At 37.0% G+C, this 13,754-nt stretch overlaps 1 protein-coding gene across 1 annotated transcript in view; it reads left to right on the top strand.

Moving 5' to 3' along the window:
• The window catches only part of LOC121320679 (E3 ubiquitin-protein ligase SH3RF3-like), a 136,270-nt gene that overhangs the window by 82,062 nt on the left and 40,454 nt on the right, over positions 1 to 13,754 (top strand). Inside the window, exons 2-3 of the mRNA XM_041259237.1 lie at positions 8,043 to 8,318; positions 11,814 to 11,909. Of these exons, the coding sequence (XP_041115171.1) occupies positions 8,043 to 8,318; positions 11,814 to 11,909 (372 nt within the window). The remainder of the gene's footprint in view (positions 1 to 8,042; positions 8,319 to 11,813; positions 11,910 to 13,754) is intronic.

Here is a 13,754-nt window from a genome sequence, read left to right as displayed (position 1 = left end):
ATATATATATATATAAAATGGTTCAGGTGTAAAATTTTCATAATGATGTGAGATTAAAATGTAATGCTTATATGTAATAAAAATAGAGTGTAAAAGTATAATGTATTTTTTAAAGTTAATGCAATTAGCAAAATGACTGTGGAGCAAGATTTTTTTTTTACATTATGAATTTTAAATGAACAGACAGGACTATATTTTAGTAGACTATATTAAAAAAAAAAGAGCACCTAGACATTCTACAATGTTAAAATAATCTGCAGGTGTTTATAGCAAGAGGAGTTGAAATATATTCAGCTTCCCTCTAATGTTATGTCCACGTGAACTTAGTTTTGAAGCTGTAAAATGCATACCTTTTGTCCCATTGGTGTAAAGACTAGGGACGTGAAAGCTTAGACCAACATGATCGCTAGCCTGGCATTGTGGTCCCAATGCTGTTAACACCCAGCTCAATTGTGCCTGTTTAATTAATCTGCATGTATGTAATGGATATTAATGGCAGTGCAGTGGAGTGTAGTCACAGACTACCAGCATGTTGGTGAATCCACCAGCAGGGTTAATGGAAAATGACTTGCTTTGCGGATTCCGGTTTGCAGGAGGTGTAGCAGATCCCTGCATCTTTTATGCAAAATCGGACAAGAAGTGGTTTGTGCAAAGCACAGCCTCTTTAACCAGAAGATCCAGAATTACAGGGCTGGCTTTAAACTCTGCAGACAAGAAGGTCACTTCCAGGATCTCAACAGTGTTGGGACTAAAACTGCTTGGGCTAAAATCTTAAGGTATGTGCGTGTGTGTCACACATTGTTGCTTGTAATTACAGTGGATATAGATCACAATGATCGAACTGTGGTTTTGTATACGGCCGTGGCATAAACATTATGCCATCAAGGCCACATATTCTGACTTATCAATTTCAGTCACGATGGTAAGCACATTTTACAGGCTTTCAGTCACATTGAACCAGTGCTTTTATTGCCGCCCATGATGGTCCTACACCCTATTGACAATATTATTCAACCAATACCAACCACACAAGCAATGGTTGGGCTTGATCCCTAGTTAGGGAAAGTAGGGTGAAGTGGCAGCATGCAAGCTGTTAAAGGAGCAAGGTTTTTTTGGGTGAGAAGGACTGTCTGTATTCCAGCAGTCAGCATTCAAAATATGAAGTACCTGTAGTTGGAAAAGGTTAATGCATGCATAAATGCATAATTGTATCTGATTAATTAAGCAATGCTTGTATAAATTAATGTTAATGCAATGCTGAATCGGAAATCACGTTCATACCAGAGAGGGCTTGAGCACTGCAAAACAGCCATTATAATCTTACTGAAGCAAAGAATATGAAGAAAATGAGAATCTAGGGTTAGATTTCTGAGGCTCAGACAGACAATTATAGGCCAGTGATTATGTGCTAATATGGACTACAAAGAAAAAGTGGCTAAATCCTCAAATTATCCATGTACTAATTTAGGAAACGATCAGTCACCATTTTAGCATTATTTAAAAAACAAAAAAAAAAAAATAGGTTTTTGGAGACATTGATAAGTGATTAAAATGTGCACTAAAGCTTGTACAGTGTGTAATCATGGGGTCTATTCCATCAGTCTCTTGCGTGACACAGACAGCTGCCACCAACACCTCATTAACGAAGGCAAACACTATTGTTATTTGTGTTTCCACATCCATAAGCAACACCTGTGCATGGTTTAGCACCCACGGAGGTTAATTGAATTATTTAGAACCTGCTGATTTTTTAACTCTTTACCAGCCATGTGCTGCAGGTTTAGGTTTTCTGGTCTTAGATCTTCCGAACTGTAGCGTCCATAACTCTGCGATGTGAACACATGAAGGGTGCTATATAAATGCAATAAAGATAGGTAGATAACATTTAAATATAATAAAATCATAGTGGGATGACTTTGTAGAGTAAATGGCTCTTTTGTAGAGTACATTTTTTTTTCTTGTTTTTGCAATATTTGTTTTTTAAAATCATCTCTACTACTAAATTCCCATGTATTCTAAAAAGACACTAAGTTAAAAAAATGATTCAGTTGGAAACCATAAGAATTTGAAACCAGAACTTTGAAAAAATATATATTTAGCTTCAGACTGGCTTCAGCCTGTAAAGTTAACTGCAGTATAAAGTGAGAGCAAGTGTAGTGAAGGTAACCATGGTAAATCACGTAGTACACTATGGTAATTGAATAAGCAAAGTAATCTACACATGTACCAAGATAAACATTTATAAGGGTTTAACTTTGCTGGATGCTGTAAGGCGTATTTGCATTTTTTTTATATTACAGTTGGTATTGAATAACATGGATTTATGACACCAAAATGTAACTTATTTAATTCAGGTCTCTGACTGATTACTTCAGCTGTTAAATGCTTGAGGGTACAAGTGAGATAGATATAGATGATAATAAATGGGATCTATGTTGGCGAAACTAAATTCTGCTGTCTTAACTCGCACCGGTGTTCTCTTACAAGGATGCAATGGCAGATCTAGCACACAGCAGTAAGTCACTGTCTGGTTCTGTAGTCAGAATCCTGCTATTATACTTGTTGTTGTTTAATCTTAAACACATAAATTGCCTATATTACAAGAGCAGACTTAATTTCTTGAATTTCTGGGCAATGAAACCTTCTCTTGGATGCCTAAAATTCTTGTTGGTGGCCTAAAAGCACCAGAGATAATGCTCACGTGAGGCTAATGTGAGAGAACCCCAGACTGTTTGGTCAGGATGACTAATTTAGCTGGCTTATGGAAGCTGGATACCATGTCTCTTGAAGCACGCTCATCTTACAGGGCATGTCCTTTGTATGTATGTGTCTGGAAAGACCAGGGTAGGGCTTTACATAGCAGTTAGGTTCCACAGAGCCAGTAATGGTGCTGATGGCCTGTGAAGTTAATCTCCGTTAGATTCTGTGTCTAAGGCATTATGTCACTGGGGCTCCTTCCAGCTCCACAAACATTGATAAAAACTCCTCACTGATACATGATTCCCAATGCTAACTATCTGTCCTCTTAACTGATGGCTCCCTTCCTGTAATGATCTTAAAGTAATCTGACTCTGTATTAGTGCTTCATGTTGTGTGTGTGTGTGTTTAATGGGGCACATGATGACTATGCACAGGTCTTTTCTCTGCTAATCTGTTATACCGGCTGTGCATTTTCGTTTAAACTCAGAAAGTTGTGACAAAGTATTCAGGCTTTTTTTTAAAGAAAAGACAGTCATTCATTTTTAATACAAACTCAAAATTGTGGCTGTACTATGTCAGTTAATGTACAGTGGAGACACCTGCATGCTGTATGGAAAATATACTATGAGTCTTATCAAATATAACGTATATACCGGTAAACAGATCTGAATTTCATAGTTTCACACCAAATCCACTGCTTGAAAGGCAGGTAAACTGCTGGGAAGATTTACTGGAGGCCATGACTATTAAATCCCCCTTTCAATTTCCAGTCATTTTTTAACATACAGTATCATCATCAACATGCAATATGTATTATACTGTGTTGTTGATTTGCTACAGTTTACTTTCTCAGATGTATAATGAGAGCAACTATTTGTTTCCATACAGCGCATCTGCCATCCTGAATACTGCCTGCCTTAGTCTTGGTAATTAATTGCTTGGATATGTCCAGTTCAACTTTCCATACTCAAATTGGTTATAGAGTTGTGAATTGTGTACTTGGCATCTTTATACCATACCTGAGAGGGTAGATTCACCCTCAAAATGCAGTGCGCCTGCGTGGTGTACAGTGAGTGCAGGTTCGTGTTCTGGCTGTGCAAAATCGCTTGTCTTCGTTGTTAGATTGTCTCCTAGCATTCTCTTCTGCCAGGGAGGCAAAACCGGCAGGAAGTGTTGCACTACAGCAGGCCCTACTGGCCTGGCACCTGGTAAGCTCAGGTGGACACCTGCAGGGCTGGACTTTGTCCTCCAGAAGCCTGTAATTCGCTGGCTTCATTTTTCGAATTCCTGGGTGTAAAAGAGGAAACACTCAGGGATACAAATGGTTCACACACCATTGCTTTACTATGGTAACAAAGATGGTTGCAGTGGGTGACGTCAGACCAGAAACAGGAATCAACACAAAATAAACAGAGAGGTGGAGTTTTGGTGAAGCCGAGCTCTTGCTTGTGCTCAGCATTTCATAAATAAACAGAGCTGTAAATAAAAGGTTTGAAAGACAAACAAAACACAGGACATGGTACTTGAGGCCAAAATAAATAGACAAACAAAACGGATTAACACTAAACAAACAGCCGACGAACAGACAAACAAAACACGGTGAGTCTGAACAAACACACAAGTATGGTGCTGGTCCTTCCAGCATGAAATAGCAATTATGTGCTTGAATTTAAGTTACTTTACTTTTTTACTTTCTCCTCTCCACACCCATTCTCTACTCACCGAACACACAACCCCGAGTGAGTAGAGAAGCTGTACGGAGACTCGATTGCTAATCAAGCATTCAATTGGAGTCTCGGTACAACTGCACATGAATTAATAAAGTGCAATTCTCTGTGCTTACATATTACATTTTACCTGCACGTGAAGTGCTGTGCAATCCTCGAGCCTAAATACAAATATACAATTTAAATTACTTGTATTCATAACCCATATTATATCCTGTGTACCAACTACAATACACCAACATTAACACACTGTATGCAACATACAACACAAATAAATAGCCCAGGGGCAGGGCACTTTGCCACACGCACCAAAAGTTTATATTCAATGTCATTATAGAACATGCTCATCCATAACTAAAAGAAACTTAAATTCAATGACAAAAGTTTATTTTAGTACAGTCTAATCTGCTTAAGTGTATATAGCCTATTTTTAATATTCAATATTTATACACTTAAATGGAGTATATATAAACTTAAGCGAGTTGGTGATTCCAAAATCATGTACAATGCAGTATAAATGTACCGATAACAGAGCACACATTATGCTACAGTCCTATGGGCTGGATTTGTAAAGCGATGCAAACACAAGGACCTGTTGACATTCTGTGGGTTGACGTCCGCACAAAACTTTTAAAATCAAGACCAAAGTATTTACCATTTCATTAATCACTTAATTACAATAAGACAGGCAGACAATTAATTACAGTACTTCACTATAATTAAATATGAAAACAAAGCTATCAGTTTATAAATTTTTTTTTTTAAATGTGCAGTAAATGGAAACCATTTAACTGTCACTCAATGTGGCTGATTTTAGAGAAACAAAAAAAGCTATACATTCCAGTAGCAAAAATAAAATAATAATTTTAATAATAATAATAATTTTTAATTTCCTTGCTTGAACATATCGCTAATTTTCTTGTGTTGGCATCTTTACACCATGCCCTTTTCAGTAATGTCCTCTATCTCATAGAAATGCTTGTAGATTTTCTCACTGACTCCAATGATTTTCAAACTACGGCAAATGTTTTGTAGAGCAGGTTGGGCATCCTCCTCTTTCTTTTGTGGCATCTCGGCATTTCCTTGAAGTTCTCTGGCAGTCATTTCATCGAATAGCTCATTCTCATCAACTAGCGCTAATGTTTCAAATTCAAAAGCGGGGCAAACTGCATTTCTAAATTCAGTGTTATAGAACATGAAAATAACACTGGTTCTGTATTTTCAAATTTGAAAGACATTCATTTTTAATACAAATGACTGTAAAATGTTAGATATTCATGACCAACACTGTAGATGGGCTTGTTAGATATACGGTTAGCTAGTAACTGAATGCAAGTATTAGAAAGAGATTGAGGACAGTGCTAAGAAAATGGCTAAGGGGTTAGTGTAGGGGCCTTGTAACTGGAAAGTTGTTGGTTTGACTCCTGGCTAGACATTTTTGGTCTAAAATGAGTATATTAGGGCAGGCAAATACTTCAGTGGTAGGAAAAAAATTGCCATGGGGACCTAGAATTAGCATCTTGGTCCCATAACGACAGCTGGAAGAGAGCTGGACACCCAGCAATGTATTGCTCATGGGGCTCAGCATACCAACTGCTGTCAGCTTTGAGCAGTGACAGTTAAGTGGGTCACAGAGGAGAGAGTCTGATCTGTTTTTTCTCTTTGAATTAGTGTTTTATTATCAGGGTTAATCTGTGTAATCTATATTTCTTGGTCGTAACATTTACATTTGGTTTTATAAATCCAATGCCCCCAACATGGCCTTAGCATGAGACTTGGCTACAGTACTGGAGTATATTCAATATGTCATAATACAGGGAAATGTGCAGAAGGTTATTTTTGTAGACCCGTGAGCAGGGGTGTGGTGCTGGGGGGTCGCGGGGGAGCACCGCTCCTGTACTTCTCTTGGGCAAAAAGAGCACTGCTTCTGTACTTCACGTGTAGAATATTGAACTGTTTTGCTCCTATAAATATTTGGAGACATACATGTGTATAACCCATACAAATAAACAAAGAATACAATAATTGTAAGAAACCATTGAAAGAGAAAAATGAAAAAAGTTTGAGTATAGCGTACCTGGTCTGGAACAACAGGTGTGAATAATGTAGAGAGGTGAAGGGAACCTGTATCAACGCTGTGCTGAGGTGTCAGCGTTTTACAATTAGATGTAATAATTGGAACAGTTTTTATTTTAAGACCCGTATATAAGAAATAATGTAGATAAAATAAGCATTTATTTAAAAGATAAAACTCAACTGCAACATGCAAATACCTGTGGCCTTACACATCTTTTTTTGCAAACAAATGCACTTCTGTTTGAAAAGTCTCAATCGCTCTTAAGCAGCTGAGATAGGACAGTGAAATGAGCTGATTCTGGACCAAACCATTCAATATGCGAGAAAGGGGGACTGGGGGAGTGTTACACATAGGATTAATAATAATAATAATAATAATAATAATAATAATAATAATAATAATAATGCTGTTTTAATTGTGTGCATTAGTGTATAAAACAGGTTGTGAAAATATGTACAGTATTTGTGTATTTATTTATCTTTAATGTAAATAGCTGTAGCTTTACAATAATACTTCAATACCTGATTGTCTGAATTTGTAAACAATTGGTACACTTGTTAGCCCTTTCAAATACCGTAACTACTAGTGATAAACTGCAGTTCTGCTGAGTGTATAGGGAAAGTGGGAATGCAGGGGGCATGGTTGAAAGAGCGGGAGTGTGTTGGTAGATAATAGCGACCCCTCGCTTCTAAATATAGCACTACATCACTGCCCATGAGTAATCTGATGTTAATCTTGTTAGTTTAAACTCAGAGGCCATTTTCAAATGGCAAATTCCTACTCTTTTCAGTTTTAAATTTGAATGTGGAAACTTTATCAGGTTGCAAATAACTCATCAAAGTGTATAGCATGCAAGTGAATTGAGTGTTGTAGGCAAATACTTGTCTTGCTGTATACAGGAAAAGCCAAACAGAAATGTCATTCCAAGCTTTCAGTGATGCACAAGAACCCTGTTTAATGGGTCCGTGATCTATTCTTTGAAATCGTTCAAGATCTGTCTGCACTGCAGGGAAAAGACCTGAACTATAGCAGGTATGGGTTTTAGCAGTTGACATAGGCAACAGAAGGAGAAAATCAATATGTCAAATCGATTACTGACTGTCATTAGACAAGGATATTTTGTTATCTCTAGGATACAGCTGTGGTTTGAGAAAACCCAAGGGACTGTAAAAGCCAAATGGAATGGATGACTAAGTTACGAACGCTACTGCCAGCAATGGAAATAGTGGGTTTGTCATTCAGAATACTGGTTTAAATGCATTGACTTGTTTTAATTTCAGTGCTTGATTTGTAGTTGATTACAGCATATCACTGGGAACAGATACCCAAAAAATGCTGCAACTCTCTGCACAAAATATGTAATATTAACAAAGCAACATTCAATTTTGTAGTTGAGTGCCAAGTATAGTCAGACTTGGGTATCGGTAGACCCTTGCTGCTGTGTATGTTGGCACTGTTATTGAATTCTTACAGCTAACTAGGATCAATTTGTGGTTGATACTGATCTCAATGGTGTTGCTCTTGCTTGTGTGTTTCAGAATGTTCCCCAGCTCCCCTGTGGCAAAGCCCTCTACAACTATGAGGGGAAGGAACCCGGGGACCTGAAATTCAGCAAAGGAGACGTCATCATTCTGCGCAGGAAGGTGGACGAGAACTGGTACCATGGTGAGCTCAATGGCAGCCACGGCTTTCTGCCAGCCAGCTACATCCATTGCATCAAACCCCTCTCTCAAACCCCACCTCAGGGCAAAGCACTTTACGACTTTGAAGTCAAAGACAAAGACCAAGACAAGGACTGCTTGACATTCACCAAGGTAAAACCAGTGCCTCTGAGTCTTTATATCTTGTTGAGGGAACCCTTAATAAAATACTGTAGTCATGGCAAAAATACATGCAGATCTTGCTGTTTCTGTTTTTTGTTCATCCTCTCGTCTACACTGCAGAATACTTTACTACTGTTTTTCCCTCTGCAGCTATGAGGAATACTGCTGTAGAAATACGTTGGTATTGATTATTACGATGCAACAAAACTGAGTAGGCCCTATTAACATATTTTGACATACCAATGGTATCAGAATGGTATAAGCCAATCTATTGTAGTTCCATATTGGTAACAGTGTGCTACCGTATCAGGACTACTGTGATAAATTTTGTCTGTTATGCTTCTGTTTGATTAATTTGAGTTGCAGCATTCATGTCACTTTGAACAATGTCCCTACTTGAGATAACCACTATATCTTCAGATTTTTATCAAAAGCTGGTATTATCAAAAACAAAAATGGTAATGTATTTTAGATTTAGAGAACTGGATTACTACAAAATAAAATCTACTGGCCTTGCTGATTGCTCAGACTGCTGAACAGGTGCTTATATTTCAAATCCTTGCCTGGTATTCTGCAGGAGAAATTGCTGTTTTCACCTTGAGACGTGTTTGTCATTACAGCTTTAATTAAAAGTGCAGCAAGTTTAATTAAACGCAGTCACTTGCATGAAACTGCTTGTCAAACTGATACTGTGATAATTAGGTTCTTAAAAAAGCTGTGCTTAGCAAAGCATTATTGACACAGACTGTAGTAAAGCACAATATTAAAATATATATGAAAGCATTCATTTTTTGGAATACAAAATAATTCACAAGATATCTATTTCGCACACTACTCTACCAGCATAGGTTACACTTTGATTTGGCGTCACAGTATACTGTACATTACAAGGTTTTAGAGCTGATGGCAGCAGAGAAACCAAAAATGTAACAAAACTTATAGCGATAGATTTGGAAGACCACAACATGTGAAAATAATATATTAATTTAATTAACAAAAAAAAAAGCCAATTTAGATTTTTAACCTGCTACCACCATTCTTGATGAAGGTTGTCAGGTGTCTGCCTTAGCTGACACAAGTCAAACTAAGAGTAACAGTAATGTACGTCACACTGGCAGTACAGGACTTATGCATAGCCTCTCATGTAGTCACATGGCAAGCTACAAAATGCATTTTAATATAACATTTTCATAGGGTTCAGTTTAGTGCAACAATGTTGACTGTTAAGGCCCCCTGGGCTCCACTGCAACCAACACGTGTGGTTTTAGAAGTGTCACCTTTTTTTCAGGAGGCCTTCACAAATCGCTTGCCAGCATTGGCATTATGCTTAAGTAAAGCAGCAAAATGTTCCAAATAAGTAAAGGTTTGTATTCCTAATTCTTCCTTTAGGCAACTTGTGACCGAAATCCAATATGACAGCTGTTGTACATTGCAAACCTGGAAATGTGTCTTATTCACAGATGAGTTTGCAAGCTTGCTGTTGTTGGTCAATTAGAATGCACGCCTCTTACAAGTGGCAGAGCAAATCTTGAAATGAGAAATGCCATCAAAGGACACAAGCTTCGTTAGGAAAATATTGTAAAATAAGTATGCTTTATATTGTATTGACATTGTTTTAAAATTGCCAGTGTTATTCCATCTCCCTGTTAATGAAGTATTGTGATAACCCATCTGTGATAGTTCCACTGTGATGAATCAGTCACTGCAGCATTTTAAACAACTTTTACATAAATGCATTAGATAATCAAAGGTCAAAGGTTAAAACATTAGCAGGTAAAATGAGCTGATTGCAAGAGATTCTTGGAATAACGAGGTTTCTAAATCTGTGTTGTGATGATTGTGATGGTGGACAGGCACTCATGGTAGAAGGTAAGATAGAACTTGGGATATAGTCTGGCAATGGATAGCAATGATAAACCAGGGCAGACCATGTTATAGTACAGTAGTTTATGGTTGAATCTAATGTAACACATTTTAAATACAATTAAAACAATTTGCACAGTATGTTATTGAAATAATTAGCAGTAGCTTAATAAAGTTTACAGCAGAATACCATAGTAAAAGCTTGGTAAACATCAAAATCAGATGGATCTGAGAAAAGATGCAGGCCAGAGGCTTTATTTCTCTTACAGTAATCCAGAATGAAATCCAAAACAAAACATTTCCAGGGGAAATCTCCAGCACATAATTTGTATTTAAATGTCTCAAAAAACTGAAAGGAATTTCCTGCGAACTAACAAGAGAAGTAAGCTCATACTACAGCTGTGACATCTTGACTGTGTGCAAGCCTTTTCCGTTTCACATTGGATCTCATTTCCTGCACTCTGAGAGTGTACAATAATAGCTATCCTTAAGCACTAATTTGGGAGTCCCAGCAGTTAGAAGCCTTTAAGATTGGGCATGTGGGACAAAGGAAAGTTAGTGACAGATGGCAAGAAATAGTGCAGGCTGCTTTTAAATTCAAGGACAATCAACTCCAAACGTCCAAATGTCCTGTGAAGAAGCCATAATATAATTTGTGATCTTTGCAGTTTTAGTTTTTAAAAGTATATGAGTGGGTGGGTGGAGCAGGAGAGAGGTGAGTTCTTTAGGGGTTGCTGTGATTGAACCATGGCAATCTGGAGAGAAGGTGGGGCATTTTGTTAGAGTGCAAACTGACAAAAAAAAGGTTAGTCTACTTTTCTTCTCTTGAAAGGAATATATAAAGGTTACCAACTGATGCCTGGTCCATGTCCTTCATTTGGAATAGCACAGAAGCATGCCCTTTCTTCAATCACATACTTATTTAAAGCCTGTTTTGGGAAATTTAATAAAAAAGGTTTAGTATTTATAACACCATTATTTCTTTAGAGAGTTTATGAAGATTACTTTTGGTTGTATGAAATATTGTGAATTGCGCCCAGTGAGAATGTGTATATAAATGGAAAACTGAATAGGATGCTATAAGCTCCAAGAGTCATCAGAGTGACTACTTAAGAGTGGGTAAAATCAGCACACATCATACCCAGCATCCTATTTTTGTAATATAACGTTAAATTAAACAGTATAGTTTATTTGGACTTTATGTAAATTCTACCTGATACAAGCTATCTGATACAAGCCACCAGATAAAAACAATGTGATACAAAGACATTTTAGATGGCTTTATCACATTAAATCTTTTTCAGCAATAGAAGTACCAAATATCTGGAAAAATCTCTGGAATGATCCACTGTTGGTGTTTTCAAGTGGTGGTTCCTGACTGATAAAAAGCTTAACTGATAAAGCTCTAGTTCTAATACATTGCACACACTGTAACATACTGTACTTTTGCTGGGAAGACCTGTGACTACCTCCAACAAATATCAAGGTAGTGACTAAGAATGAACCACAGTCTTCAAGTTCAGAGACCAACTCATTCTCTTCTGGACTTAAAGTGTGGGCAGTGTTTGAGGAGTGGACAATGTCTTTATTTTACTCAAATTGTTTTGTTTTTGTACCATCAAGGATGAAATTCTTATTGTGATAAGAAGAGTGGATGACAACTGGGCAGAAGGAATGCTGGGAGATAAAATTGGAATCTTTCCTATTCTATACGTAGAGGTAAGGACACATTCTGTATCAACATATTTTCATGAGGACAATACATTTTATTGCTGTGTGCTTATCAGGAAACCATTACATATGTTTTTCATTGTAGCAAACCATGTAATTAGTTCTAACCTTAACTGGTTTAGGACATGAGTTTTATCTGTAACCTTCTGGAAGTGTTCAAATTTTAACCAATAACTACTGAACTTGTTAGTCTCACTCTGGTATTTACAATTCTTCATCATTTCAATCTGTAAACACAGTGATTTGTGGTTTCTCCCTGCCATTCCAAATAAAGTTTTGTATAGAGATTTTCCATTTACTGACTCAGAGTTGCCAGAGGGGGCAGAAATTACAGTCACAGATACATTTAAAATGTCATTGAAAGCATTGGCCAGACGTATAGTTGTATAGCCAGGTAGATGATGTAATGCAGTGATAGAAAATGCAGGAAAACAAAGGTTTCTGTAGCTAACCTATACTAGTCTGGCTGTGAAAGAACAACAGAGGGCAAAATGAGTTTAAGAATTAAATAAATTAGTCATTACATTGCCATAAAGACTTCAGTGTGTGAGGTGATTTCAGTGTTATCGGCATACAAGTACATTATTCTAGAGAAAAGGAATTGCAATGTGTCTGGGTTTATGAGCCACATGTCAGTTCAATAGTCTTGTAATAAAGGTCTGTGTTATTTATTGATTAATGCCTGCAACAGTGATGAAGGTGGCAGTCCGACCTGAGAGGTCAGACTATGGTTGGAGTGGTAATGGAAAGAACGTGGACCAGTAAATTGGCAGCGACAGAAGTTTACAGTAGGTCTTTTAAGAAATGGTATTAATCATTTTTAAAACTAACTGGGCTCCAGACATATGAGCAGATTGGTTAAAAACATGTACTGTCTGTAACCTGGAATAAATGTGTGCTCTGAATGGCCAAAGTTACACAGTACATTACATGAGCAATACATTCCTCAACACATTTTAAATAAAAACAGTCAAAGCCAAAGTATATCTCCTGTGGTCATTTTTACATTTTAGATGACTTTATACTGTATAAAATGTGTGTTTTGTTAATGCTTTTACGACTACTGTGTAACATCTCATTGAATGTTATTGCTGGAACAAATGCTAGAAATGACAAAAATACCTTGCACTTTTACAGTCTCACCAGAATTTGCGCAACAGTTTAAAAAAATGGAAAATGAGAAAGAGCCCTGTGTGATATGTGAGATTAAAAAAAAACACAGGATCGACACAGCTGCTCTTGAGCCTCTATTTAAAAGTTTTAGACAGCAAAAAGTAAACAAACCAGATTATACACGCGGACACATAGTGATCTCTATGGAAAGTCATCTGGGACAAAAATGTGCTGTGCTGGTTTAGGGCGAGACAGAATCTCATGGGACAGAAAAAAGGCAAGCACGTCATTCTGAAATGCCTTGCTTAAACAGTGTCCAACTTGCTGAAAATGTTGTGTTGTGATTTTTATATAGACTGTATATATATATATATATATATATATATATATATATATATATATATATATATATATATAGATATAAATCTCCCTTTCACTTTAGCATGCCATTTCCCTTTTTGTTTAATTTAGTTAAATTTCAGTTTACAATGGCAAGGAATAAATAAATAAATAAAATGTGTTATTCATGCACGATTTATTTCAAGAATAAACAAAACAACGTTTAACTTGAACTGCTGTTTGGAAACTGGAAACTCTGGAGCAGCGAGTCAAGGAGACAGCGAGGCAACGGTGGTACAAGCAAGCCATGCACCGGTTGTTTTCTTTTCACTATCTTAGGTAGTTAGTGTATCAGAGAGGATATTGAGCAGTGCCTGTTTC

The sequence above is a fragment of the Polyodon spathula genome, chromosome 9 (genome assembly GCF_017654505.1).
Source record: "Polyodon spathula isolate WHYD16114869_AA chromosome 9, ASM1765450v1, whole genome shotgun sequence".
NCBI lineage: Eukaryota > Metazoa > Chordata > Actinopteri > Acipenseriformes > Polyodontidae > Polyodon > Polyodon spathula.
Note: the sequence above shows the minus strand (reverse complement) of the source record. Positions and strands in the feature narration are given on the sequence as shown.